Below are 25,461 nucleotides of genomic sequence, written 5' to 3'. Positions count from 1 at the left end.
GAGTGGGGTTTCCCTGGTAGTAGTTGTAGGTTATATAGCACCCATATAGTACCCAAGACCAATCTGTGAGTTCATTTTAACCATTGGAAAAAGAGCTACTGCGTAAATACTGCAATGCGGGTTCCCAACACAATACCGCAATAAATGTGAATTCACATTTCAAAGATTTTTCTTGTGCAGCATAGGAGATTCAAATTTACAGCGCAAGTGGCAATAGAGTCAGAGTCTTATTTGCTCCTGATGCACATAGATATATTATCAGAGCATGCCAGTCGACTTCTGGTAACTATACTATAGTGAGAAAGTGTTGGGATCAGGAATAACTACATTTATCCACCCCCAAAATGAATAGTTATGAGCAATTCCCCCCACCCACAACTTTAACAGTTGAAGGGGTTGGGCAAAGGCTAAATAAGAGGTTGAGAGTTACACTATAAAGAATGAGAGCAGAAGATAATAGGAGACAGACAAGACTGAGGCAAGCTGGGAGTTTGGAGAGGAGGGGTTATAACAACACAATCATATGTAGGCCTAATTGTATAACAATTACATAGAAAATGTAGCAATTGTTCTGTAATTATACAGCAATTATAAATAAATTACATTCAGCAGGACTAAATTATACTGTAGCCATTTCTGTAATACTTCTGGAGGGTAATGATGATGTCATATAGACCCAGACCTCAGTTCAGCTCAACAAGCTCTCTGAGAACAGACTATTGTTCATCAAAGACAGATTAAGCTTATTTGGTGCTTTTCACTGCATGATCCCATAGTTTCGAAGTTGGAGCTAGGAATAGGAGGAAAACGTAATGTTCCATAACTACCCTCGACATGGTAAATATTATCTCCTGAGTTTGTGCTCCAAAATTAAACACCCAGTTGGGCTAACAATTTCTCACAATCTATCTTCTGTGAATAAGCATGCACAGTCTGCAATGTTCACGGTGTTAAAATAAATACCTTACTCGCGCAATGAAACGAATGGAGGACATGCAAAAGCACATCCTCCTCACACGGGCACACTTGGTGAAACATTTCCCCTGAGGTACAGTAGTAAGACCTGCAGAGAATACTAATCATCTCATTGGGGTGGCAGGTAGCCTAGTGGTTAGAGCGTTGGGCCAGTAACAGAAAGGTTGCTAGATCGAATCCCAGAGCTGCCAAGGTAAATATCTGTCGTTCAGCCCCTGAACAAGGCAGTTAAACCCACTGTTCCTAGGCTGTCAATGTAAATAATAATTTGTTCTTAATTGACTTGCCTAGTTAAATAAAAAAATAACAATTGACAAAGAGATTTAAAAAAAAAAACACCTATTGTGTCTACTTGTATCCTTATTTATGTCCCTTGTGATTTATGAAATAAGCAGTTATTTACATAGCAGTGATCGTCAGATCATCATCATATGTAAAGAGCACATGATTTGTATTGTCATTTCTCTAGAGGGAGGTTGAGCACACAGTACTGCAGTGATGTGTGTACAGTACAGTACAGTACAAGTACAGCCACCCCTCAAGCCCACCCATCCAAGGCAGTGTGTTTGAGTCATAGGCTGGCTGGCCACACACAGGAAGGTCTGTGTGGAGTTTGATTTCCAGGGCTGGTCTGTCAGACACAGGAAGGTCTGTGGGGAGTTTGATTTCCAGGGCTGGTCTGTCATGACATCAGGACAGGTGCTGTGTGGAGCTTTGATTTTCCAGGGCTGGTCTGTCAGACACAGGAAGGTTGTGGGGAGTTTGATTTCCAGGGCTGGTCTGTCAGACACAGGAAGGTCTGTGTGGGAGTTTGATTTCGGGGCTGGTTGTCACGACACAGGAAGTGCTGTGTGGAGTTTGATTTCCAGGGCTGGTCTGTCAGACACAGGAAGGTCTGTGTGGAGTTTGATTTCCAGGCCTGGTCTGTCAGCACAGGAAGGTCTGTGTGGAGTTTGATTTCCAGGGCTGGTCTGTCAGACACAGGAAGGTCTGTGTGGAGTTTGATTTCCAGGGCTGGTCTATCAGACACGACTCAGCACCACTGATTGAGCCGTCTCTCATTATGAGAACAAACAACAAGCCAGTCTGGATCTCTCTCTAAAGAGGAGGATGAATTTCTGCTTTACTGGTGAATCCAGAGTGATTATTATCCCAAATATAGGAGCATAATGTGCAGCATCTGTAAACCACCCCCCAAAACACACACACACCTTCTGTATTACAGAACTGTGCTGACCCACTGTGTAAACTGTTTGATATAGAAAGTGCATGCTTCAACAAGATCTGCTGGGGGACTGACAGATTGATTATTGAAGCAATTTAGATTTAGTGTTTAAGTGAAAAATCCTCAGGTCATGATGTCATAACAGAGTACACCAGACAAGCTCCCACACCACCAGAAGTCCACACTATTTGACTGGGCCAAGCAAAGAGAGAAAGAAAGAGAGCGAGAAAAAGAGAGCGAGAGAGAGCGAGAGAGAGAGAGAGAGAGAGAGAGAGAGAGAGAAAGACAGATGAAGAGAGATGAGGGGGCAGGGAGAGAGAGAGGTGAAGGAGGAAGGAGAGAGGGAGAGTAAACTCAGAGTAAACTGTTAGTGAACTGAACTCAGTTGGGTTTTCTGAAGTCTATTGATTGAACAAATCCAAAATATTTTGTCATCCACATATTCAATTCTACCAATGAACACCATTTTGTCTCAATTCGGGGGGGGGGGGGGGTACAAATAAATTCAAAGCTGTGAACAACACTAACTGTCTATGTCATCATCAACAGACTGGCACTGCACTCCTCAGTGACCGATGGCAGAGACTAAACATGGTAATCAGTTCTGAACCCACCCAGACATCATTACATGAATGGACAGAACAAAGGAAAGGTAATAACTCCCATAATACAGGGCATCTGATAAACGAAAGGTGTGTACTTTATGAGGAAGAGCGGTTAGAGACACAGCCCTTGTTTCCTCATACCCTCTGTGTCTCCTCCTCTCAGACGAGCCATCTCAGTCTACACCTACACCTCCAGCCCACACAGTCTTATCCGCGCGCGCACACACACACACACACACACACACACACACACACACAACACACACACACACACACACACACACACACACACACACACACACACACACACACACACACACACACACACACACACACACACACACACACACACACACACACACACACACACACACACACACCCCACTGCCTTCTCTTAAAAGTATTTGTGAAAAGACAAAGTCAATATCACCGCTGTGCTAACCTAAAGGCCCTGTCAAGTTTAAAAGAGTAATGGCGGGTCTAAAAAAACATCTCACTTGAAGAAACATACTCACAGTGACAGAACAATTCCAGGGGCTGTTGGGTGGGATCAACACGGTGGGGCACAAAATACTGCCGCCACATCCTGGCTGTCTGTTGGTTCTTTATATCTCACACACAGCCTTACCTTTGGATAGACTAGAGCTGTAGAGCTAAACTCTACAAACTCAATCTAGTCGAAGTAATTCAAACAAACCTCTTAGTGGAACAAGCTGTTCAATGCTTTTGTCTCTCTTTCCTTTACTGGCCATCCACTGTCTTATTTTCTTGCTATGAATGAAACTAGCTAAAACGCATCTGTGGTTGGGTAGGTTGAATGAGAACTTAAAAGATATTTGGTGTTAGTAAACTAGCCCATTACATCCCATACGGGGGAGAACACACCTGGTTGGTCAATGTCAGGGTTGTATGAAGGAAGAGGGGCTTAGAGTACCTGAAATATCCGTCCCTCTGTCCTGATCCAAGGACTCCTCTGTCACCGGTGTCTTGGCCGCTGTCTGTGTGACGAGCTCGGGCACAACGAAGCCAGTGTGGTGGAAGCCGCTCTGGGAGGACAGCGGAGCAATGTAGTGGGTCAGGTCCCCTGTATTGATCTCAATGAATGGCCAGGCATGGAGTTGCCTCTCCTGTGGGTGAGAGAGAGCGAGACAGAGAGCCAGAGAAAGAGAGTTCAAACTGCATGTTTCATTCCCATTGGCAAGAGGCAGTCTATTTTGTCAGATCTGCCCTCCACTCCTGAGCTTTTCTAAGGCTCAGCCGTTCTGTATCCAAAAAGCACTTCTCAACAATGTAGGGTGAGTTATTCTAAAGAAAGACTACGTACTTCTCTAAAGACGGCTGCTGTTGACCAGAAAGACTTGTCAGCTTGACCATGTACCACATCACTAAGCCCTGCGTTTCTCCCATAACAATAAACAGAGCTGTGAACCATTAAACTGATTTTAAGCTAATTTCTCTCCTCTCCCACTCTAGAGTGCAACACAAAACAGTCTTGAAAGAGACTCTTTCCAGGAGTAGAAGATTGCCCCCTCCTTTAAACCTTTACTTCACTCTCTGCTCATTAATGTTTAAAGCTAGGCAGTTTGCTTATCCAGCACACCCTGATTAGAACAAGGCTGTGTGAGAGATGAGCGCACATGCACGCACACACACTACATTTAATGAGCCAATCTCTTTTGTCTGGAACAAAGACATCAGGAAGACACCCTTTTTTTTTAAATTACAGGACTAATAAAAAAACAAAAACAAGTTACACAGCATCAATATGCTGTATAACCTCATACACTGTAGTGAGGTAGTCAACATGAGGATTGATATATACCGATATTCCACAAGTGCTATGATCCATACTGTATAGCAGCACATATTGACCTTTGATGGAGGATAAGTCTCAGCAAATGGAATCATCCTTAGAGCAGGGGCAAATTGCTGCCTTAGAGTGACAACCTCTAGACAAATTTAGAAGAACTTTACCCTTCCAAAGAAAGCAGCACATTAGGTTTCTCAAGGCAACCTATTTTGTTGTCCTTGAATTCCTAAAACCCAATGATCACCATGTTTCTGCAGGTTTAAAATCAGAGCCGTTAGCTTCTCACATTCCCACTACTGCTACATCGGGGCTCAACTATACTGTTATGTGAAAGAGTCCATTCCAATGAGAAGCTAAGTGTGTTATGCAGATGGGCAGAAGGCATCAGACAAGAAGAGAAGATCAGAGAGGAGTGACATGATGAAACGCTCCCAGTGTGCTGACATAACACTATTATACTGTATACAGTATGTGTGGGGCGTGAATAGGAATTCATGGCATGTGCAATATGTTCCTCCACATGCGAGGCATTAACATTCCATTTATATAGAGCCATATGTCTACATACTCACTTTCCTAGGGTGAATGGAGGCAGATGTGTGATGAAAGAGGAGTTTATACATTTAATTCCAAAACGCTATATATCAATTTTCATACATATTAATAAATTTGCTTTTTTTGTTTAAAGAACTTCTGAAATAGATTGGTGTGTTTTTTAAGTATCTAATTATGCCATGGGGTTGTTTAACGACAGACATGTATTTGTTTGAAACCTACCACTAGATTAGTTTATAATTGGCTCTTTCATCCCCCTCCTCTCCCCTGTAACTATTCCCCAGGTCGTTGCTGCAAATGAGAATGTGTTCTCAGTCAACTTACCTGGTAAAATAACGGTAAAATAAAAAATAAAAAGATGGTTTAATTTCAGAGAGAAACAATCACATTTCAATTTATATCCACCTCACTCTTAAAGAAAAAAGTAGCACTGCAAGGTTTTACACAGTTAAATGTGACAAATAATACAATTTGTAATGAAGAACTGTACAAATGATACATTTATTTTTTATAACAATATTTTAACAAATATATATTCAAGAGATGGAGGCAGTGGGTTGTGGAGGTGTGCTGTCCCTTCACTTTAGGAGACAAGAGGGAGAGAGAGGGGTGAAGGAGAGGGCTGGTGATACATTATTTTTTATTGGGCGAGGGTGGCAGTGTGAACGAGGGGATTGATTGGTTTTAAATTAGGGATGCACGATATTTCGGTGAACATATTGGAATCGGCCGATATTAGCTAAAAATGCCAACATCGGTATCGATCGATGTCTATTTTAACGCCGATGTGCAAAACCGATGTCAAAGCTGATGTGCATACCTATATAACGTAGGTACATGACATAATGACGCCACGTAAAATGTTGCCCTACACGTGCAACACAGAATTCATAGCCTAGCCCACAATGTCTGCTGTGTGGATCGAGCAGTCAACAAGTCGAGCAGTCATTTGAAAGAACATTTCAGCGAGACAACTCAAAGGCGAAATCCGTTAAAGCCAAGATAATGGAATTCATTGCCCTTGACAATCAACCGTTCTCTGTCGTGGGTGATGTTGGCTTTCGCCGACTGGTCAAGCACCGGTACACACTAGCAAGTGCGCTATTTTTCAGATGTTGACCTACCGGAGTTACACAGTAATAGTGTCACTGCTATTAGCTTCAAGACATACATACTACGGAACGCCGTTTGGGTCTTTGCGTGTCAAAAAAGATACAGTAGCACTGTCAAATATGTACAAAAAAGTCTGCAAACAAGCAAACACCGGCCACGAACGATGTGTTTACAATTCCGCATTGGAAATAAAGCCTAATTTCTTCAACCGCAACTTCTGGGGTAGCTAGCTTTAGCTTGGTACCTAGCTAGCACCAATACAACCAGGCTGAAAACAATGACCAGTAGAAACTGCAGTCATTTGCATTATTCTTAGCAATGATTTAGGAATCTTTGTGAGTAAGTATTATCTAGGTTGCCACTTGTTGTTCGCCTATTGAAATTGAACTTTAGTTCATGAAAATAATAGCTAGCCAGTTACTTAACTCTGTTGCCCAAAGATAACGTTATAAGCAGCCAGCTAGCTTAATCTGGCTAGTGACCCTCGACTGGACATGGTTATGTGATGTAAAGCTAGCCTCAATAAAAATTAGGCACAATAATGGACTTTGCGGTTTGCCTTCAAAATAAAAGATGTCATTGACAGTGATGCAAAGGAATACAAATAGTAGAATTATGACATACTTTTATTAAAGTCCACTATTGTGGCTAATCCTTATTGTGGCTAGATTCACATAGATGGGTCCGAACACCATTAATCAAATAAAAACTGTCTTATAAATTAGGGTTATTTTAGATGATGACACCTAGCTATATAGTTAGCTAGCTAACTATAGCTACTGAAACAGATGTCATTTTGCTATGTTTTTGGGGAAAAACATTGTTTGCATCCATGAGCTAACTAGGATGTTTTTTTTAATGTCCAGCACTGTAGGTGCGCGAGACAACTTTACCAGCATCAATGAATCGTTGTAACATAAAATACAAGTGATAGTGTAATCAATATGTAATAACTACATAAAAAATGTATGAGCGCGTTAAATTATTATGTGACGTGCAGTCATATTCAGGTCCTGAATGGTCAACAAGCTTATTTGACACGTCAAATAGTGTTATCTACTGTTCATTGTTTTATTTTTTGACAAGCAAAGACCCAAACGGCGTTCCATAGAAATCCTGGTTGAGAATGAAATGACTGAACAAATGAACAACGAAACAGCACAGCAAGTAAGTGAAAGAAATAGGTTTTGATTATGTTTTTACTGGTAATGGGGACATACGTAAATGCCACCAAAATAACTTTTTGGTAAGTGTGGTGTGTGTGTAACCTTTATTTAACTAGGCAAGTCAGTTAATAACAAATTCTTATTTACAATGACGGCCTACCCCAGACGACGCTGGGCCAATTGTGCGTCGCCCTATGGCGACGCATAGCCGGATGTGATACAGCCTGGATTCGAACCAGGGACTGTAGTGACGCCTCTTGCACTGAGATGCCATGCCTTTGACCGCTGCGTCCGTGTGTGTGTTAACTATTTAACTGTACTAGAATGATTAAAAGGCCGCAAAATGTTTTAATATCGGTTATCGGTATAGTTTTTTTTTGTTGGCAAGGAAAATATCGGATATCAGTACTGTAGGTGCTCGAGACAACTTTACCAGCATCAATGAATCGTTGTAACATAAAATACAAGTGATAGTGTAATCAAAAACTATACCAAGAATGTCATGTCTGTGCATCACTAGTTTTAATCTTATCCTGGGTAAAGTACGTATGTAGTTAACTAGTTCTGCTCCTCCATGGTATGAATCACCTGCTATACATAAACCCCCCCAGCCCCCAGGGCTACTGCCAAATGCAAACTTTTATAGCGTGGGTCGGGTGAGGACACAAGGAGAAATGAGGGGCATTTCTCTTCAAACTCTTCAACAGTCCTGTGGTATATGATAGATACTGTGGCATCACTGTAACAGGCAGAGGGAAGCGTTTACTAAGATTGATTTGACAGATAAAATAACATACTAGATAATACATATTAGCTACATTAGTGGTCTCTGATATCTCTAATAGCATTGCTCTGATAGAACAATCAAGAAGATTTCTTTCCCCAGGATGACATTAGTGTGCAGCTCAACAGCTCATTGAAACACACACTAGCAAAGCCAGTAGCTGAAACACACAGCGGAGAAGCCAGTCACTGAAACACACACTAGCAAAGCCAGTCACTGAAACACACACCGGAGAAGCCAGTCACTGAAACACACACTAGCAAAAGCCAGTCACTAAACACACACTAGCAAAGCCAGTCACTGAACACACAGCGGAAACCCAGTCACTGAAACACACAGCGGAGAAGCCAGTCAACTGAAACACCACACTAGCAAAGCCAGTCACTGAAACACACACCGGAGAAGCCAGTCACTGAAACACACACCGGAGAAGCCAGTCACGAAAACACACACTAGCAAAAGCCAGTCACTGAAACACACACTAGCAAAGCCAGTCACTGAAACACACACTAGCAAAGCCAGTCACTGAAACACACACTAGCAAAGCCAGTCACTGAAACACACACCGGAGAAGCCAGTCACTGAAACACACATCAGAGAAGCCAGTCCCTGTAAAATACTTGGGGATACAGTGGATTATGTTGATTACAATCTGATGGCATAATAATTTTTGATTCAACAAGTGATTATTTCCTGTGAATATAACCAGTAGAGAAGAATTTGCCACTATTACAGGAGGTAATGGTTTGCTGAGACTCTCTGTTACAAACCGCTCTGCCGCTAGCATTATCCCGAGGCCGGTTATTGTCAAGCGGCTATTTAAAGCCTGATATGAATTACAGTCCATCTCACAAAAGTAGAAGTCATTCAAAAATCAAGGTGAATACAAATAAGGATGAATTCCATTGGTTTACCAATGGCAGGGACCAACACAGAGCAGAGGTGATTTGTAAAACCCTTAGAGGCATTTCGCAGATGTCACTACAAATCCTCTCTAAAGGCACCAATAGTGTTCAAATTATAGGACATATTTCCTGGACATATCAGGACTTGCTGTAGTGTCTGTGTGCTGGTGTTGTTGTGACTGATAAAGATGACATGAAAGCTGAGAGATATCTTCTATTGAGAAAGTAATTAACCTCCTAGACCTCCACAGCTTCAGGACAACAGATGATCACACACTGCCTTAACGGGTTGAACAGCTCCAATGGAATGCATCCATGAGAGAGAGACTGTGGATGGAAACGTGGTTTATGCTAGTAAAGTCATAACGTATAAAAAGAGATATCATGATAGCTGTGATGGAAACAGGAAGTTTCGGTACAATTCTATAAACGGTGACAGATAATATGTTCGTTCAACATAGTGGGATCTGTCGTTCCGCCCTTGCACAAGGCAGTTAACCCACTATTACCCGGTAGGCAGTCATTGTAAATAAATAAAATAAATAGGGGAGGGTCACGTAATTTGTAATTTATGATATTTCTATATTTCTCAGTGTTTTATAATGAGTTGCTTATTAGGCTATGCACTGAGTATACAAAACAATTACCTTTGTTTATGCTGCTCCATTCTATAGACTCAAATCTGCTCTTTCCATGAGAGGCTGACTAGGTGCATACAGGTGAAAGCTATGATCCCTTATTGATGTCACCTGTTAAATCCACTTCAAATCAGTGTAGATGAAGGGGAGGAGACAGGTTAATATTAGGAAGGTGTTCCTAATGTTTGGTATACTCAGTGTATATCCATGTGTGCCCGATGCTGCCCCTCATCTCTGATTCTCTGCTGGGCGTACAACATCAAGTGGGCCTAAAAGGCCACATTATGGTTATGAATGTGTTTCTTCCTGTCATTTAGACAATGACTAGCCCAGTTAGCTCTAGTGTATGCTAACTTGCTACCTAGAAACTTCACTAACAGTAAATGCTACTTTATAGCCTTTTAGCTATTTTACACAGCATTCTACATTTTAAGAGAGAGCTTTTCAATTGTCATTTCTCCCCCTGTTTTCAGTCACAGGTGGGGACTGGATTAGGTGCGAGCAGTGGAGGTGGTGGGCTCATTTTACTGGGGATAGCTTTATGTGACCTACAGGTACAAATTAGAATTGTGCAATAGCATAGCATAAGAGAGTTGCCACATCAATGTTACACTGAGTTTTAACATGTTCTCAGCTATCCACTTTGTTTTAATTATTATTATTATGGGTATAGGGGAAGGTCACTTGTTTTTTTCTTCTTCAACAGTTCAGGGAGGGTTTAGGTAAAAATAGATTTGCTGAAGTGAGGGCCATCCATTTTCATTTCAGAGAGGTCAGATTTTCTCCATGTAACCGTTATTTTAAATAACGTTCACCCCCTAACCACTTAATCATTAAGAAAGAGCTTGTGAATAATGGATGGCAAACAGTGGCCGTTAGATATACGGCTCATCGGCGCCCCGCCTGTTCCATTTCACACCCACACTGAACCTCCTGCCCTCTGCCCACCAAATATTTACTCCCGCTGATTTATCACCCACACGAATCTGCCTCTGCACACCATAATTCTCCCTGATTTGACACCCAGACTGATCCTGGCCTCTGCCTACACCATAATTACTCCTGATTTGTCTACACACTGATCCTGCCCCTCTGCCACACATATTACTCCCTGATTTGACACCAATGAATCCTTGCCCCTGCCACCACTAATTAACTCCCTGATTTGTCATCCACGTGATCCTAGGCCCTCTGGCAACCATATTACTCCTGATTTTGTCACCACACTGGATCCTGCTCTGCCAGCACCATAATTACTCCTGATTTGCACCCACATCCTGATCCTGCCCTCTGCCACCGCATTAACTCCCTATTTGTCACCACATCTGATCCTGCCCTCTGCACACCATAATACTCCCTGATTTTATCACCCACACTGACCTGCCTCTGCACCACATAATTACTTCCCTGACTTGACACCACACTGATCCTGCCCTCTGCCAGCACCATAATTACTTCCCTATTTGACACGCCACTCTGATCTGCCCTCGCCACACCATAATTACTCCCTGATATCTACTCAACACCTGAATTCTGCCTCTGACCACAACCATAATGTACTCCTGATTTGACACTCACACTGATCCTGCCCTCTGCAACATCATATTACTCCCTGATTTTATCACCCACATACTGATCCTGCCTCTGCACACATAATTACTCCCTGATTTGAACCCACATGCGGATCCTGCCTCTGCACACACATAATTACTTCCCTGATTTGTCACCCACAACTGATCCTGCCCTCTGTCACACCTAATTACTCTCCTGATTTGTCACCCAGCACTGATCTGCCCTCTGCACACACACCAATAATTACTCCCTGATTTTGTCTACCCAACTGATCCTGCACCTCATGCCACACCATAATTACTCCCTGATTTGTCACCACAACTGATACCTGCCCTCTGCACACATACATTATCTCCTGATTTGACACACCACACCTGATCCTGCCTCTGCACACATAAATTACTGCGCCTGAATTTGTACGGTCCCACACTGATCCTGCCCTCTGCCACACCATAATTACTCCCTGATATGTCACCACCGACTGAATCCTGCCTCCTGCTACACCATAATTACTCGCTATTTGTCACCCAGCACGGACCTGCCTCTGCCACACCCATAATTACTCCTGATTTGTCACCCACATGATCCTGCCTCTGCCACCATAAATTACTCCCTGATTTGTCACCACACACTGATCCTGCCTCCTGCACCCCATAATTACTTCCCTGATTTGACACCACACTGCATCTGCCCTCTGCCACACCATAATTATCCCCTGATTTGTCACCACACTGATCCTGCCCTCTGCCACACAATAATTACCTCCTGATTTTCACCCACACTGATCTGCCTCCTCCAACAATAATTACTCCTGATTTGACACCCACACTGATCCTGCCCTCTGCCACACCATAATTACTCCCTGATTTGACACCCACACTGATCCTGCCCTCTGCCACCAATAATTACCCTGATTTGACACCACTGAATCCTGCCCTCTGCCACACCAATAATTACTCCCTGATTTGCACCACACTGATCTGCCCTCTGCCACACCATAATTACTCCCTGATTTGACACCCACCTGATCCTGCCTCTGCCACATCCATAATTATCCTGATTTGTCACCACACTGATCCTGCCTCTGCCACACCATAATTACTCCCTGATTTGTCACCCACACTGATCCTGCCTCTGCCACACCATAATTACTCCTGATTGGTCACCCACACTGATCCTGCCCTCTGCCACACCATAATTACTCCCTGATTTGTCACCACACTGATCCTGCCCTCTGCACACCATAATTACTCCCTGATTTGTCACCCACACTGATCCTGCCTCTGCCCACCATAATTACTCCTGATTTGTCACCCACACTGATCCTGCCCTTCTGCCACACCAATAATTACTCCCTGATTTGACCCACACACTGATCCTCCTCTGCCACACATAATTACTCCTGATTTGACACCCACACTGATCCTGCCTCTGCCACACCATATTTAACTCCCTGCATTTGGTCACCCACACTGATCCTGCCCTCTGCCACACAATAATATTACTCCCTGATTTGAAACCCACACTGATCCTGCCTCTGCCACACCATAATTACTCCCTGATTTGTCACCCCCCACACTGATCCTGCCCTCTGCCACACCATAATTACTCCCTATGATTGTCACCCACACTGATCCTGCCTCTGCCACACCATAATTACTACCCTGATTTGTCACCCACACTGATCCTGCCTCTGCCACACATAAATTACTCCCGATTTGTACCCCATCTGATCCTGCCCTCTGCCACACCACTAATTTCCCTGTTCAATGACCTGCCCTCTGCACATCCATAATTACTTCCTGTTTGTCACCCACAACTGATCCTGCCCTCTGCCTAACGCAGAAACTTACTCCTGATTTGTCCCACACTGATCCTGCCCTCTGCGACACAATAATTACTCCTGGAATTTTGTCCACCAAGATCCCTGCCCTCCTGCCACACCATAAACTTCCCTGATATTGCACCCACACTAGATCCCTGCCCTCTGCCCCCTAATTACTTCCGACCCTGATTCTGCCTCACCATACCCTATTGTCACACTGATCCTGCCCCTCTGCCAACCATAATTAACTCCTGATTTGCCCACCCACTGATCCTGCGCTCTGCCCACCATAATTACTCCTGATTTGACACTACATGAATCCTGCCCTCTGCCACACCATAATTATGCCCTGATTTGGTTCACTCACAACTGATCCCTGCCCTCTGCCAACACATAATTATCCCTTGATTTGACACTCACTGATCTGGCCCTCTGCCACACCATAATTAACCCCGATTTGACACTCCACACGATCCTGCCCTTTCGCCACATCATGAATATCTCCTGATTTGACACTCACACTGAGTCCTGCCCTCTGCCACACCCAATAATTACTATTCCCTGATTTGACAGCCAAACATAAATAAAGTTACCACCCACATGCATTATTAATTAATGATAAATAGATTAGTACATTCTTTGTCTCCTGGTAGCTCATTTTCTCCTCGGATGCCATCCAATATCTCCCTCCCACCGCAGAGGAAATTTAAAAAAGAGATAGATTAACTGGCCTGTCATAATCAAAATGGCACTCCTGGCGTGAACGTTTTTAATTCCAATGGGAGGATGTGGGATTTCCTTCCTCCTCCCCCTGCCCTTTTCCCCGCATCGCAATCCTGCATCGCTGTGTTCCTGGTTGGAGGAGATCCATTTCCATGGTCAGGAGTAAACATGCTTCCAGTTAACCTGCTCAGTCTGGGGCTGGAGGTTTAAACAGGGGCTGCTGGGACGGAGATGGGCTCTGCTCTCATATGGAGGACAGAGTGGACCTCTCTGAATCTATACAGCACAGTATAGCTTAGCATAGAACAGCACAGCACAGTATAGCTTAGCATAGAACAGCACAGCACAGGAGAGCATAGCATAAAACAGCACAGTAGAGCACGTCTGCCTAACTGTTAACTCCTCTGTGGAGCATTGGCTAAGAATAACCCTAACCACATGCAAAGAAGAGACTAAAAACCATTAGACAAGGATACAAGTTGGTTATCACAATTATACAATACATGTTTATTGGGTTTCTATGTATATTTCTCTGTAAATAGGCAGCCAGTGAACAGCATATTATGATGAGCAGTATGCTGATGTTGGTTACTGTATTTGGCAGTAGTAACAAAGCCTTTATAATCCTTCCAAAATAGTGCACGTGGTTGTGTTACTTTTCTCCCCGTTACATGACCCGCTCCTCAATAATTCAGGAGCTTTATAAAGCATTGATAAAAATGTTGTGTTTTTCTGGGTTAAAGACGCATTTAAGTGGCTCCTGTGCTGCACAATAATTGGTCTTATTACTTCATCAAATTATTTCATCTTGTTTCCTCATGTAAAAAGCATATGAGTCTGGGGTTAGTATAAAGTGTGGCTTTTTGCAGAGCTAAAGACACAGAGCTGATCTCAGGCTATAGAGCTAAAGACACAAAGCTGATCTCAGGCTATAGAGCTTAAAGACACAGCTGATCTCAGGCTATAGAGCTAAAGACACAGAGCTGATCTCAGGCTATAGAGCTAAAGACACAAAGCTGATCTCAGGCTATAGAGCTAAAGACAGAGCTGCATCTCAGGCTATAGAGCTAAAGACACAGCTGATCTCAGGGCATATAGAGCTAAAGCACAAGCTGATCTCAGGCTATAGAGCTAAAGACACAGCTGATCTCAGGCTATAGAGCTAAAGACACAAAGCTGATCTCAGGCTATAGAGCTAAAGACACAGCTCATCTCAGGCTATAGAGCTAAAGACACACAAGCTGATCTGTCAGGCTATAGAGCTAAAGCACACAGCTGATCTCAGGCTATAGAGCTAAAGACACAAAGCTGATCTCAGGCTATAGAGCTAAGACACAAGCTGATCTACAGCTATAGAGCTAAAGACACAGCTGATCTCAGGCCTATAGAGCTAAAGACACAACAGCTGATCTCAGGCTATAAGCTAAAGCACAGAGCTGTCTCAGGCTATAGAGCTAAAGACACAGAGCTGATCTCAGGCTATAGAGCTAAAGACACAGAGCTGATCTCAGGCTATAGAGCTAAAAGACACAGAGTTGTGTATAGGAACACAGGCTATTTGAAGATCAAACTAGGCTTTAGCTTCTAGATACACAAATGTTAATAGGAGGAAAGCTCTCTTCATATCGAGCTGTGAAGTCTGATAAGAAAATATCTACTCTTCCCACACTGTGCTTATCTACCCAGCCATTCCCACTACAATTCACCCATGCGCCTTTCCGTTCTTATCTCGTCCTATGTATTATAATGAAGGAATGCTTTATAGCTTATTTAACCAACATGCTATGGTTGATATATAGGACTGACATCAACAACAACAGCCATTCAACTGAACCTGAGGCCAGAACTACCTCCCTGACAGAATACGCAGGCTACTGTACAAACCAAAGACTGGTATGCTTAGTGTGAAAACTTCCTAGTCTGGACAATGAGCCTGATCTCAAGGTGCAGTGTATCAGTGATAACTACTAACTAGTGATGCACCGATATTACATTTTTGGCCGATACAGATATTATCCTTGCCAAAAAAAAAATGATACCGATGTTTATTTTTACCGGCCTTTTAACCAATTTAGTCTAAAGCACTGCATCTCAGTGCAAGAGGCGTCACTACAGTCCCTGGTTCGAATCCAGGCTGTATCACATCTGGCCACGATTGGGAGTCCCATAGGGCAGCATACAATTGGCCCAGTGTCGTCCGGGGAGTCATTGTAAATAAAAATTTGTTCTTAACTGACTTGCATAGTTAAATAAAGGTTACACACAAGAGTTATTTTGTTGGCATTTACGTATGTCCCCATCACCAGTAAAACATAATCAAAACCTATTTCTTTTACTTACTTGCTGTGCTGTTTCGTTGTTCAGCAGTTTCATTCTAAACCAGGATTTCTACGGAATGCCGTTTGTCAAAAAAGATACACGACAAATAACACTATTTGACGTGTCAAATAAGCCTGTTGACCAATCAGGACCTGAATATGACCGCACGTCACATAATAATTTAACGCGTTCATACATTATTTACGTAGTTATTACACTATCACTCATATTTTATATGTCACAATGATTCATTGACACGTATGCTATGATGCCTGTAAAGTTGTCTCGCGCACCTACAGTGCTGGTCATTAAAAAAAAGAAGCTAGCTAGTTCATGGATGCAAACAATGTTCTTCCCAAAAAACATAGCAAAACGACAATCTGTTTCAGTAGCTACAGTTAGCTAGCTAACTATATAGCTAGGTGTCATCATCTAAAATAACCCTAATTTATAAGAGTTCTTATTTGATTAATGGTGGTCGGAGCCATCTACGTGAAGCTAGCCACAATAAGGATTAGCCACAAGTGTGCTTTTGTGGTTAGCCTTAAAAATAAAAGTATGTCATAATTGTAATATTCGTATTGATTTGCATCACTGTCAATGACATATTTTATTTTGAAGGAAAACCACAAATTCCACTATTGTGCCTAATCCTTATTGTGGCTAGCTTTACACATAACACATAACCCGGTCCAGTCGAGTCGCACTAGCCAAGTGGCAACCTAGCAAATACTTACTCACAAGGATCCCTAAATCATTGCTAAGAATAATGAAAATGACTGCAGTTTCTACTCGTCATTGTTTTCAGGCTGGTTGTACTGATGCTAGCTAGGTACCAAGCTAAAGCTAGCTACCCCAGAAGTTGCGGTTGAACAAATGATGCTGTATTACCAACGTGTTATTGTAAACACATCGTTCGTGGCCGGTGTTTGCTTGTTTGCAGACTTTTTTGTACAGCTTTGACAGTGCTAATGTATCTTTTTTGACACTCAAGGACCAAAATGGCATTCCATAGTATGTATATCGTGAAGCTAATAGCAGTGACGCTATTACTATGTAACTCTGGTAGGGCAACATCTGAAAAATAGCGCACTTGGTAGTGTGTACCAGTGCTCGACCAGTCGGCAAAAGCCAACATCACCCACGACAGAGAACGGTTGTTTGTCAAGGGCAATAAATTCCATTATCGTGGCTTTAATAGATTTCGCTTTTGAGTTGTCTCACTGAAATTTTCTTACTCTTTAAAATGACTGCTCGACTTGTTGACTGCTCGATCCACACAGCAGACATTGTGGGCTAGGTTAGGAATGCCGTGTTGCACGTGTAGTGCAACATTTTATGTGGCGTCATTACGTCATGTACCTACGTTATATAGGTATGCACGGTAGCTTTGACATCGGTTTTTAACGTCGGCGTTAAACTAGACATCAGTCCATAACGGATGTTGGCATTTTTAGCTAATATCGTCCGATTCCAATATGTTCACCGATACATCGTGCATCTAACCACATGCAAACCCAGCAGCACTCACAGAGAGTGAGGAACACTTGGTTCCAACCTGTAAACTTTCTCAGATTTGATATCATTACTTCTCACTGAGTGTGCTGTATGGTGGAATAAAATAGATAATTGTGCTGGAAGCCTTCTAGACAGAGACAGACCGACATGAGAAGGGACAAGGAAGTTATCAGAGATAAAAAGACTGTGCTTTAACTATACTTCTTTTCTCCCTAGTTATCTGCATCAAAACAGAGCAGAAATATCCCTGAAACACGTCAACTACATGACACACAGCCATTAGCTAGAAAGGGAAAAAAACTCACACACATCCAGCACACTGGTGATCTTGGATGCTCCACTAACAATGTAATGGATCTCACACCAACACCAACGTTTCAGTGAAAATACTATTAATCAGAGCATCCATTAGCTGCTATTGCAACAGATGATAAAAACTATCCCTACTACTGGAGAGAGAGTGAAGGTTTGGAGGATGGAGCATTTGGACACAGAGCACCACACTTGAAAACTGTCCTGCGACATTAATTAACAAGCGATTGCTTACAATGAAGGCAGATTATCATGAGAGAGCCTCAGCCTCCTCCTGGATCGATGGTGAAATCCCTGACTAATTAATTCAATCAGACCAAGACAAGACAAAGAAACCCAGAGATAGAAGAGCGAAGCAGCGGAGACAAAAAAATGGAGCAAGCACAAATTGATCGAGCAACCGCAGTCAATTGGTATACAAGGACAAGGTTCAAATCCCTCAATACAAACTGCCCAATTAGATTTTCTGTCCTCGAAAGCAAACATTTTTAAGGAAAGTGTTAGCGTCATTAAGGATAATTTGTTTAATTGGGAAGTTCATTAAGTGTTGGTGTAACTGACTGGAGGAAAGACAGGGAAAATTAGGAGGAGAGAGAGAGCGACAGAGAGCGAGAGAGAAGGGAGGGTCTCGTGGGGGTTTGTCGTGACTTTGCTCTCTCTGGCAGCTGCTCTGAGAGTAGACAGCCTCCCTTTTCATAGACACTATAGGAGTGAAGGAAACACAGGTACTGTAACACCACCCTTGGAGCATTCAAGCCACAGAAACGGTTAGCCGTAGAAGCAGTAGAGGTTGCCTATTCAACATTTATCAATAACTGTAGAGCACTGTGCAGTACAGTACATAGTCCTTACACAAACCACTGGTAATAAACTGAAAAGCAACACTACTTCTGAGTCTTTAAGACACCTTTCTCCCTCTTTCAATCACTTAGGCTAGACGCCAATACAGAAGCAGCCTTTTAATTTCCAGATGTGTGTGATGGTAGCCTTGTTTGTCCTTCACACGGGGGAGAGCGTTTCAAAAGGTCTCTGTGATAGGCTCATCATTCATTCTGCTCATTTTCATCTGCCATCTCTCTATCCTCTCTGTGACTAGCCCAGTGACAGCAGCAGAGTGAGGGAGGAAAGGAGAGAGGCGAGAGGAGGGAAAGCGGAGCAGCAGGTCACGTCTCTCAGGGGGGTCTATAGGGCCAGAACACATCAAATGTTCACAGCTCTGACTGGAGATCATCCGCTATATAGTTTAGCTGGACATTCAAACACTGGAGCAATACAGCAGGAATGTACTACAGTAACACTCAATGAATAAACCTACTGTAGCATGTAGAGGTCTTTGAAATGAATGGCTGTGCACGTCAGGAACATACAGTTCTTTGAAAGTAAAGTGCTCTAGTTTTTCAGATAAAGAAAACTGTGCAGGGTCTTCAGTACACAAGCAGCATAGTAGAAACCCAAGCACAATACTGTTATCAGAGTAAAAGACTATGAAATTAATCCCATAGAGTTTATATTTGCTCAGCCTTTAGTGAAGGATCACCTTCTCATTCTCCCTGATCCATCTGTAGAGAACCCATCATATCCTCCTAAAGCTCTTCAGTCCCTCCCTTACACCTAATCTCCTCATTGGCTAATGAGATGTCGCCAAAGCCCACTTTTCCCTCTGTCCAAAAAAAGGTTAGGGGTCATATATGGATTGTGAAGAGGAGCTGCTGCAATACGACAACAAATACAAAATCCGTCATCCTCTCAGCTAAGGCGTGGAGAAGAGTTTATCATTCCAAATGTTAGCCAGATAGAAGACATGACAAAGATGAATGCACAAATCAAAACAAGAGAAATTGGGTTTAATGGACTGCATTCTATAAATGCCCGTTCAGATAGAAAGCAGAATTTGTAACAGGTGAAAAACATAAAAAGTTGTCACACAATGTGTAAATCCCTCTCTGTTGGKCTCGGTTATGTCTCTGTGTGACCCCCCCCCGGCCCTCCCCCCAAAATGATGAGATCCCTCTCTACTCAGTCTCTGTCCCACTTTCTCTATCTAAAGTTATTAAAAATAATATCTTCATGATTCCAACTGGGTAATTATATAGAATGATCATTAGCATTAAAAGAAGTGGATTCTCAGTGTATCGTCTGCTCATCCACTGAGCTGGGGAGGTTTGGGTTCCCAGGATACTTGATGCTGTTAGATATGTGGTGGAGATGGGCTGTTCCTGTTCTGGTGGAGCTGCCAGAACAGTGTGTGTGAGGTAACAGTGTGTGTGTGTGTGAGGTAACAGTGTGTATGAGTGAGATATCAAGGAGACAAAACACAACAAAATACAGTAGTCAGAGACAATCAAAGACCACTAGACCAGACATGGCTTTCACTAAAGAACTACACATGCTTCGGAAGACACTGCTGCCGTGCTAGTGGAATAAGACAGGATACCACTATGGGGCAGTAGTTACAAGTTCAAGGTTTATTAGTCATATATACAGGATACAGATGGTATACACCGTCCAATGAAATGCTTACTTGCAGGTTAATTCTCGACAATGCAACAATAAGAAATAACAAAAGATAAGAATACGAACATAAAGTAAATGGCTCAGTAGAATAGAATAAACATTTCAGCATTAGTATAATACAGGAAGGCACAACTTGTAGTCCAATATTTACATGTGTTTTGGGGAAGGGGGGAGTGGGGGGGCAAGTGTTTAAATTGTGCTGCATTTAGCAATCCTAATAAGAGTCTGGTAGCAGATGTGATGTGTGCGTGTGCATCTGTGCTAAAGTGGAGAGAATCCGAGCAGGTGGTCAGTCCAGTTCAAGTGTTCAGTCTGATGGCTTGTAGATAGAAACTGTCTCTGAGCCAGTTGGTATATCTGCACAACGGTAAGGGAGTGGAACAGCTTGTGGTTGGGGTGTGTGGGGTCCTTGATGATGCTGCAGGCCATCCTCAGGCAGTGTTTCGAGTAGATGTTCTGGATGGGTGTGAGCATAGTCCCAGTGATGTACTGGGCTGTCTTCACCACCAGCTGGAGGGCCTTGCGGTCGTGGATGGCGCAATTCCCGTTTCAGGCCGTGATGCAACCGGTCAGGAAACTGGTGCAGCAGTAGCATTTGGAGAAGACCCGGGGTGGCATGCCCAATTTCTTCTGCCACCTTAGGAAGTAAAGACGGGGTTGCGCCCACTTGGTGTTGTTGGTCCATGTCAAGTTCTCGGTGGATGCCGAGGAACTTAAACCTGCTGACTCTCTCTACTGCAGTCCCATTGATGTGGATCAGGACATGTTCCCTCCTCTGCTTCCTGAAGTCAACAATCAACTCCTTTGTTTTGCTGACATTCAGGGAGAGGTTGTCATTATGTCACCACAATGCCAGTTCACTGACCTCCATCTTATAGGTTGACTCGTCGTTGTTGGTTATCAGGCCAACCACCGTGGGGTTGTCAACAAACTTGATGATGGTGAGTGAACAGGGAGTACAGCAGAGGGATGAGGACACACCCCTGGGGGGGGGGGGGGGGCCCTGTGTTAAGAGTCTGTGTGGAGGAGGTGTTGTTGCCAATCCTCATAGCCTACGATCTGCCCGTCAGGAAGTCCAGGATCCAGTTGCAGAAGGTGGTGTACAGACACTCCCCAACGAATGCAGCAAATGAGAGCTGGCTAAGAAGCAGTTTGTGAATAACAGAAGAGAGATAGGAGAGAGCAGGGCCATCACCGTCCCACATTCACAGTGACCGAGTGCAGCCTAGTTAGGCCCCAAACTGTGGACAAGGGGCTGCTCATTACAGTCCACACAGAAACACACACACAGAGCTGATCAGTCTATTTATAGCTGGTCCCCGGGCAGACAGAGGAAAATTAATACAAATGCAAGGCAGGGTGACAATTGCTGAGAGTCCCCTGAGTCCCCTCTCTCCCCTGGCCTATTTACTCCCTTAGTACCATTAGAAAGCCAGAGTCCTTCCTCCTTATAACCCATCCACTCCCTCCCTCTTTCTTCTCTCTCAGTGGGGACGGACAAAAACTCTTTCACACCTCTATAGAGGTGTTCAATTGTGACTGTCCCTGCCGGTCACACACTTCCTCAGCACAGAGTATTTCTGTCCTCCTTGTGTTGCCTCTATTTTCCGCATCCTTCCAGACAAGCCCAGACAGTCACAGGGAGGACATCTGCTATCTGTGTCCTCCACCCCAGTGTGGCCAACAGCAGCCAGGCAGAGAAGCACGGAGCTGGGCATCAAGCTATGGTTCGGCTAGAGGAGGGTGGAGGATGGAGGCTGGCTGTTGGGTTCAACCTCTAGTTGCACCCAGCGATCGATGAGCAGGAAGACTTGATGAGCTGTAGTGACTGTCAGCAGCCGCTGTGGTCCTCCCAGCTCCCCCAGAATCGATGAGGCAGGCTGGGGGGAGAGGAGAGGCAATCAGGCCTGTTGCACTGACCATGGATTATTCCTCTGCCTCTCATCTCTTACTCTCTTCTCTAGGGATCAGCTCGACACTTCTTTACTCCAAACCCAATTCAGATCCAGCGAATAACAAGGCACTTAACAGAGAGACAATAACAGGAGTTTTTCTTTGCTGAGCCCAAACCTGGTCTCACTCCAATGACTCTACTGACTGACAAACCAATGACAAATTGTAGGTTCAGAACAAAACACATAGTGGGGCAAATTAGACATTTTGATTCTCTGTAAGAGCAGGTGTGTGTGTGTGTGTAAGGAGACCATACACGTGTATATGTTTAAAATGGGGTCCATATCTCATATAGGACCCCATTTTAAACAAACAATAAAAACAAATACTAGCATCACCCTTGGCTGTAAGAAATCAGCTCAGTGCACAAATTTAGCAGAAACACAGGCCATTTAGAGAGCCATTAGTGTGATTTGGGTTCAATTAGTCTTGGCCATTAAAGCTCCCTTAATCATGCAAGCATTGAATGAAAAACCAGAGAACCTCCAGAAATACATTCATATAAATGGTGAATAATTCTCAAATCGCCAACCCAACTCCCAGTTTGATTGATCTGATGTTAATCTGTGAATAATATCAGACGTATTCACATTTGTATTGTACTGAAATACAATTAGAGCGGACAATGATGGTGAAATGGGACAGGGAGACTGGTGTAGAACTGGTTTAATGAACAGGTTCAATATACAGTATGTCCTAGCCTTTATAGGTCTAATCCATACATGTCCTCTTCATCAGTTGGTTAAAGATAGCAGCAGTAGAGGTTAGGTAAAGGCAGAAAGCAGTCATTGGTGAAGGGACTCTGGCCTGGGTTGATCTAGGAAGAGTTGAAATGTAGCCTCGGTAGACAGGATTTTCTACCAGCTCAGATGTATGAAGGAGGCCTCCTCATAAAAGTGAGCTTGAGGAGAATCAACATAGTGGTACGGCAGGGGTGTCAAAGTCAAATGGACGGAGGGCCAAATAAAAAATTTAGCTACAAGCCGAGGGCCGGACTGTTCGAATGTTCATTGAAAAATTTTTAAATGACGCATATAGTCTAGTGAACCTAATTGAACCTACTGAAAACCTAACAAATATATTCCAATATGATCAGATAAATAAAGCAATATTTTCTTATGGCTCTGTCAGTAATCTTTAATTTTCAACAGACACAAAAGACAAATTTCCTTTATATAAAAATCCCCATAACATGAACATTAAATGAAAGAAACCGGTATTCAAGGCACCATCAGTAGCCTATATTTCCTTATTTTAGCAAAAGTGGGCTAAATTTACTTCAAAGAAAAAAACAATAATAGCAATTTTCTATCATCCACTCAACTGAAATATTTTTAAAATATAATTGGATTGAAATACAATAAAATAAAGTGCAAAAATCTATTAATCAAAAAACAACACTTTGTTTTAAGGAGAAGTAACATGCAGTGAAAACAAATATTAAACTTGAACTTTTAAACTTGAACTGAGTAAAAACTCTAAATATGTGATTGCACAGTAATGTTCACTTTGTTTGAGGTTGAGGGTGATACTTGGTGGTGTCCCATCTTTTCCACAAGTTCATCAATGTTCGGGTAAGGCTCTGAGCTGAGGAAATCCTCAGAATTGAGTGGAGGTGTTCAGCAGTAAGTCGACTTCTGTGTGAGTTTTGTTCAGGTTCATCAAAGAAAACAGTTGTTCACACAGGTATGTGCTGCCAAACATAGACAACGTTTGAGCCCCGATGCGCAGCTGGGGGGGATTGTGTCGGGAGGAAACGGGCGAACTCCGCAGCACCCACTGCCGCATATTTTGCCCTCAGTGCATCATTGCATTGGAGGTCAATCAACTCCATTTGGAGGTTTGGTGGTGAGCTTTCCACGTCAACAGCAAATGGGTTACCGGCAGTTCCAACCTGCTTTTTTGTGCTTCAAAGTCAGCAAATGGCGTCGAAAGTCAGCGGCAAGCATACCTATTTTATCAGCCAACTGTGCGCTCGGAACGCACTGGTAGAGAGCTTCTCTTTCATGGTCTGGCAGCTGGGAAAGTGGCTCAAATTTTCTTTCCGCATCTGCGTCTCCCACAGAGTCAGTTTGGTTTTAAATGCCTTCACTGTACTGTACATATCAGAGATGACATGATCCCGACCCTGCAGCTGCAAGTTCATTGCATTCAGATGACTCGTAATGTCACACAGAAAAGCCATTTCACACAGAAACATTTCGTCTCGGAGTTGTGTTGTGTCTTTCCCTTTGCTGTCCAAGAACAGACAAATCTCCTCACGAAGCTCGAAACATCTTTGAAGCACCTTTCCCTGGCTTAGCCATCGCACCTCTGTGTGATAAGGCAAATCACCATGCTCCGTTTCTAACTCCGTCAGAAATGCCTTGAACTGGCGGTGATTCAAACCTTGGCTCTGATAAAGTTAACTGTGCGCGTGATGATGCTCATTACATGCTCCATTTTCAAGGCTTTACCGCACAACGCTTCCTGGTGTATGATACAATGATAAGCTGTCAGCTCACCTGTCGCGTTTTCCTCTTGCATCTTTTCCCGTATCTTCGCCACCAGTCCGCTCCTGTGTCCACACATCGCAGGTGCTCCGTCGGTTGTCAAACCCACGAGTTTTTCCCCAGGCAGCTCCATCTCATTTACACATCTTGACACCTCTTCATACAAATCATGCCCCGGAGTTGTGCCATGCATAGGACGTAAAGCCAAAAACTCCTCTGTCACGCTTGCTGGAGTCCAACTCCGCGGATGAAAATTGACAACTGGCAATGTCAGAAATGTCGGTGCTCTCATCCACAGCCAAGGAATATGCAATGAAATCTTTCCCTTTTTCACAAGCTGCTCTTTTTAGATTGATGGACAACTGGTCTACTCTCTCGCAATGGTGTTTCTGCTCAGACTCACATTTAAAAGAGTTTCCTTTTTTCTGGGCAAACTTCTGCACAAACTTTAATCATG

General features: G+C 43.3%; 1 protein-coding gene and 1 long non-coding RNA gene across 2 annotated transcripts in view; both read right to left on the bottom strand.

The window, feature by feature from the left end:
- Positions 1 to 25,461, bottom strand: part of LOC111970128 (testis-expressed protein 264) — a 140,867-nt gene that overhangs the window by 15,488 nt on the left and 99,918 nt on the right. The window contains exon 3 of the mRNA XM_023996650.3: positions 3,740 to 3,932. Coding sequence (XP_023852418.1) covers positions 3,740 to 3,932 — 193 coding nt within the window. The remainder of the gene's footprint in view (positions 1 to 3,739; positions 3,933 to 25,461) is intronic.
- Positions 12,159 to 12,565, bottom strand: LOC139028382 (uncharacterized). Its single transcript, XR_011480586.1, has 3 exons — positions 12,519 to 12,565; positions 12,323 to 12,372; positions 12,159 to 12,227 (listed from the first exon to the last, which is right to left on the bottom strand). It is a non-coding gene; the product is annotated as an uncharacterized lncRNA (long non-coding RNA).

Source organism: Salvelinus sp. IW2-2015, linkage group LG11, assembly GCF_002910315.2.
Source record: "Salvelinus sp. IW2-2015 linkage group LG11, ASM291031v2, whole genome shotgun sequence".
Taxonomy (NCBI): Eukaryota; Metazoa; Chordata; class Actinopteri; order Salmoniformes; family Salmonidae; genus Salvelinus; species Salvelinus sp. IW2-2015.
This window is presented reverse-complemented; position numbering and strand designations above follow the sequence as displayed.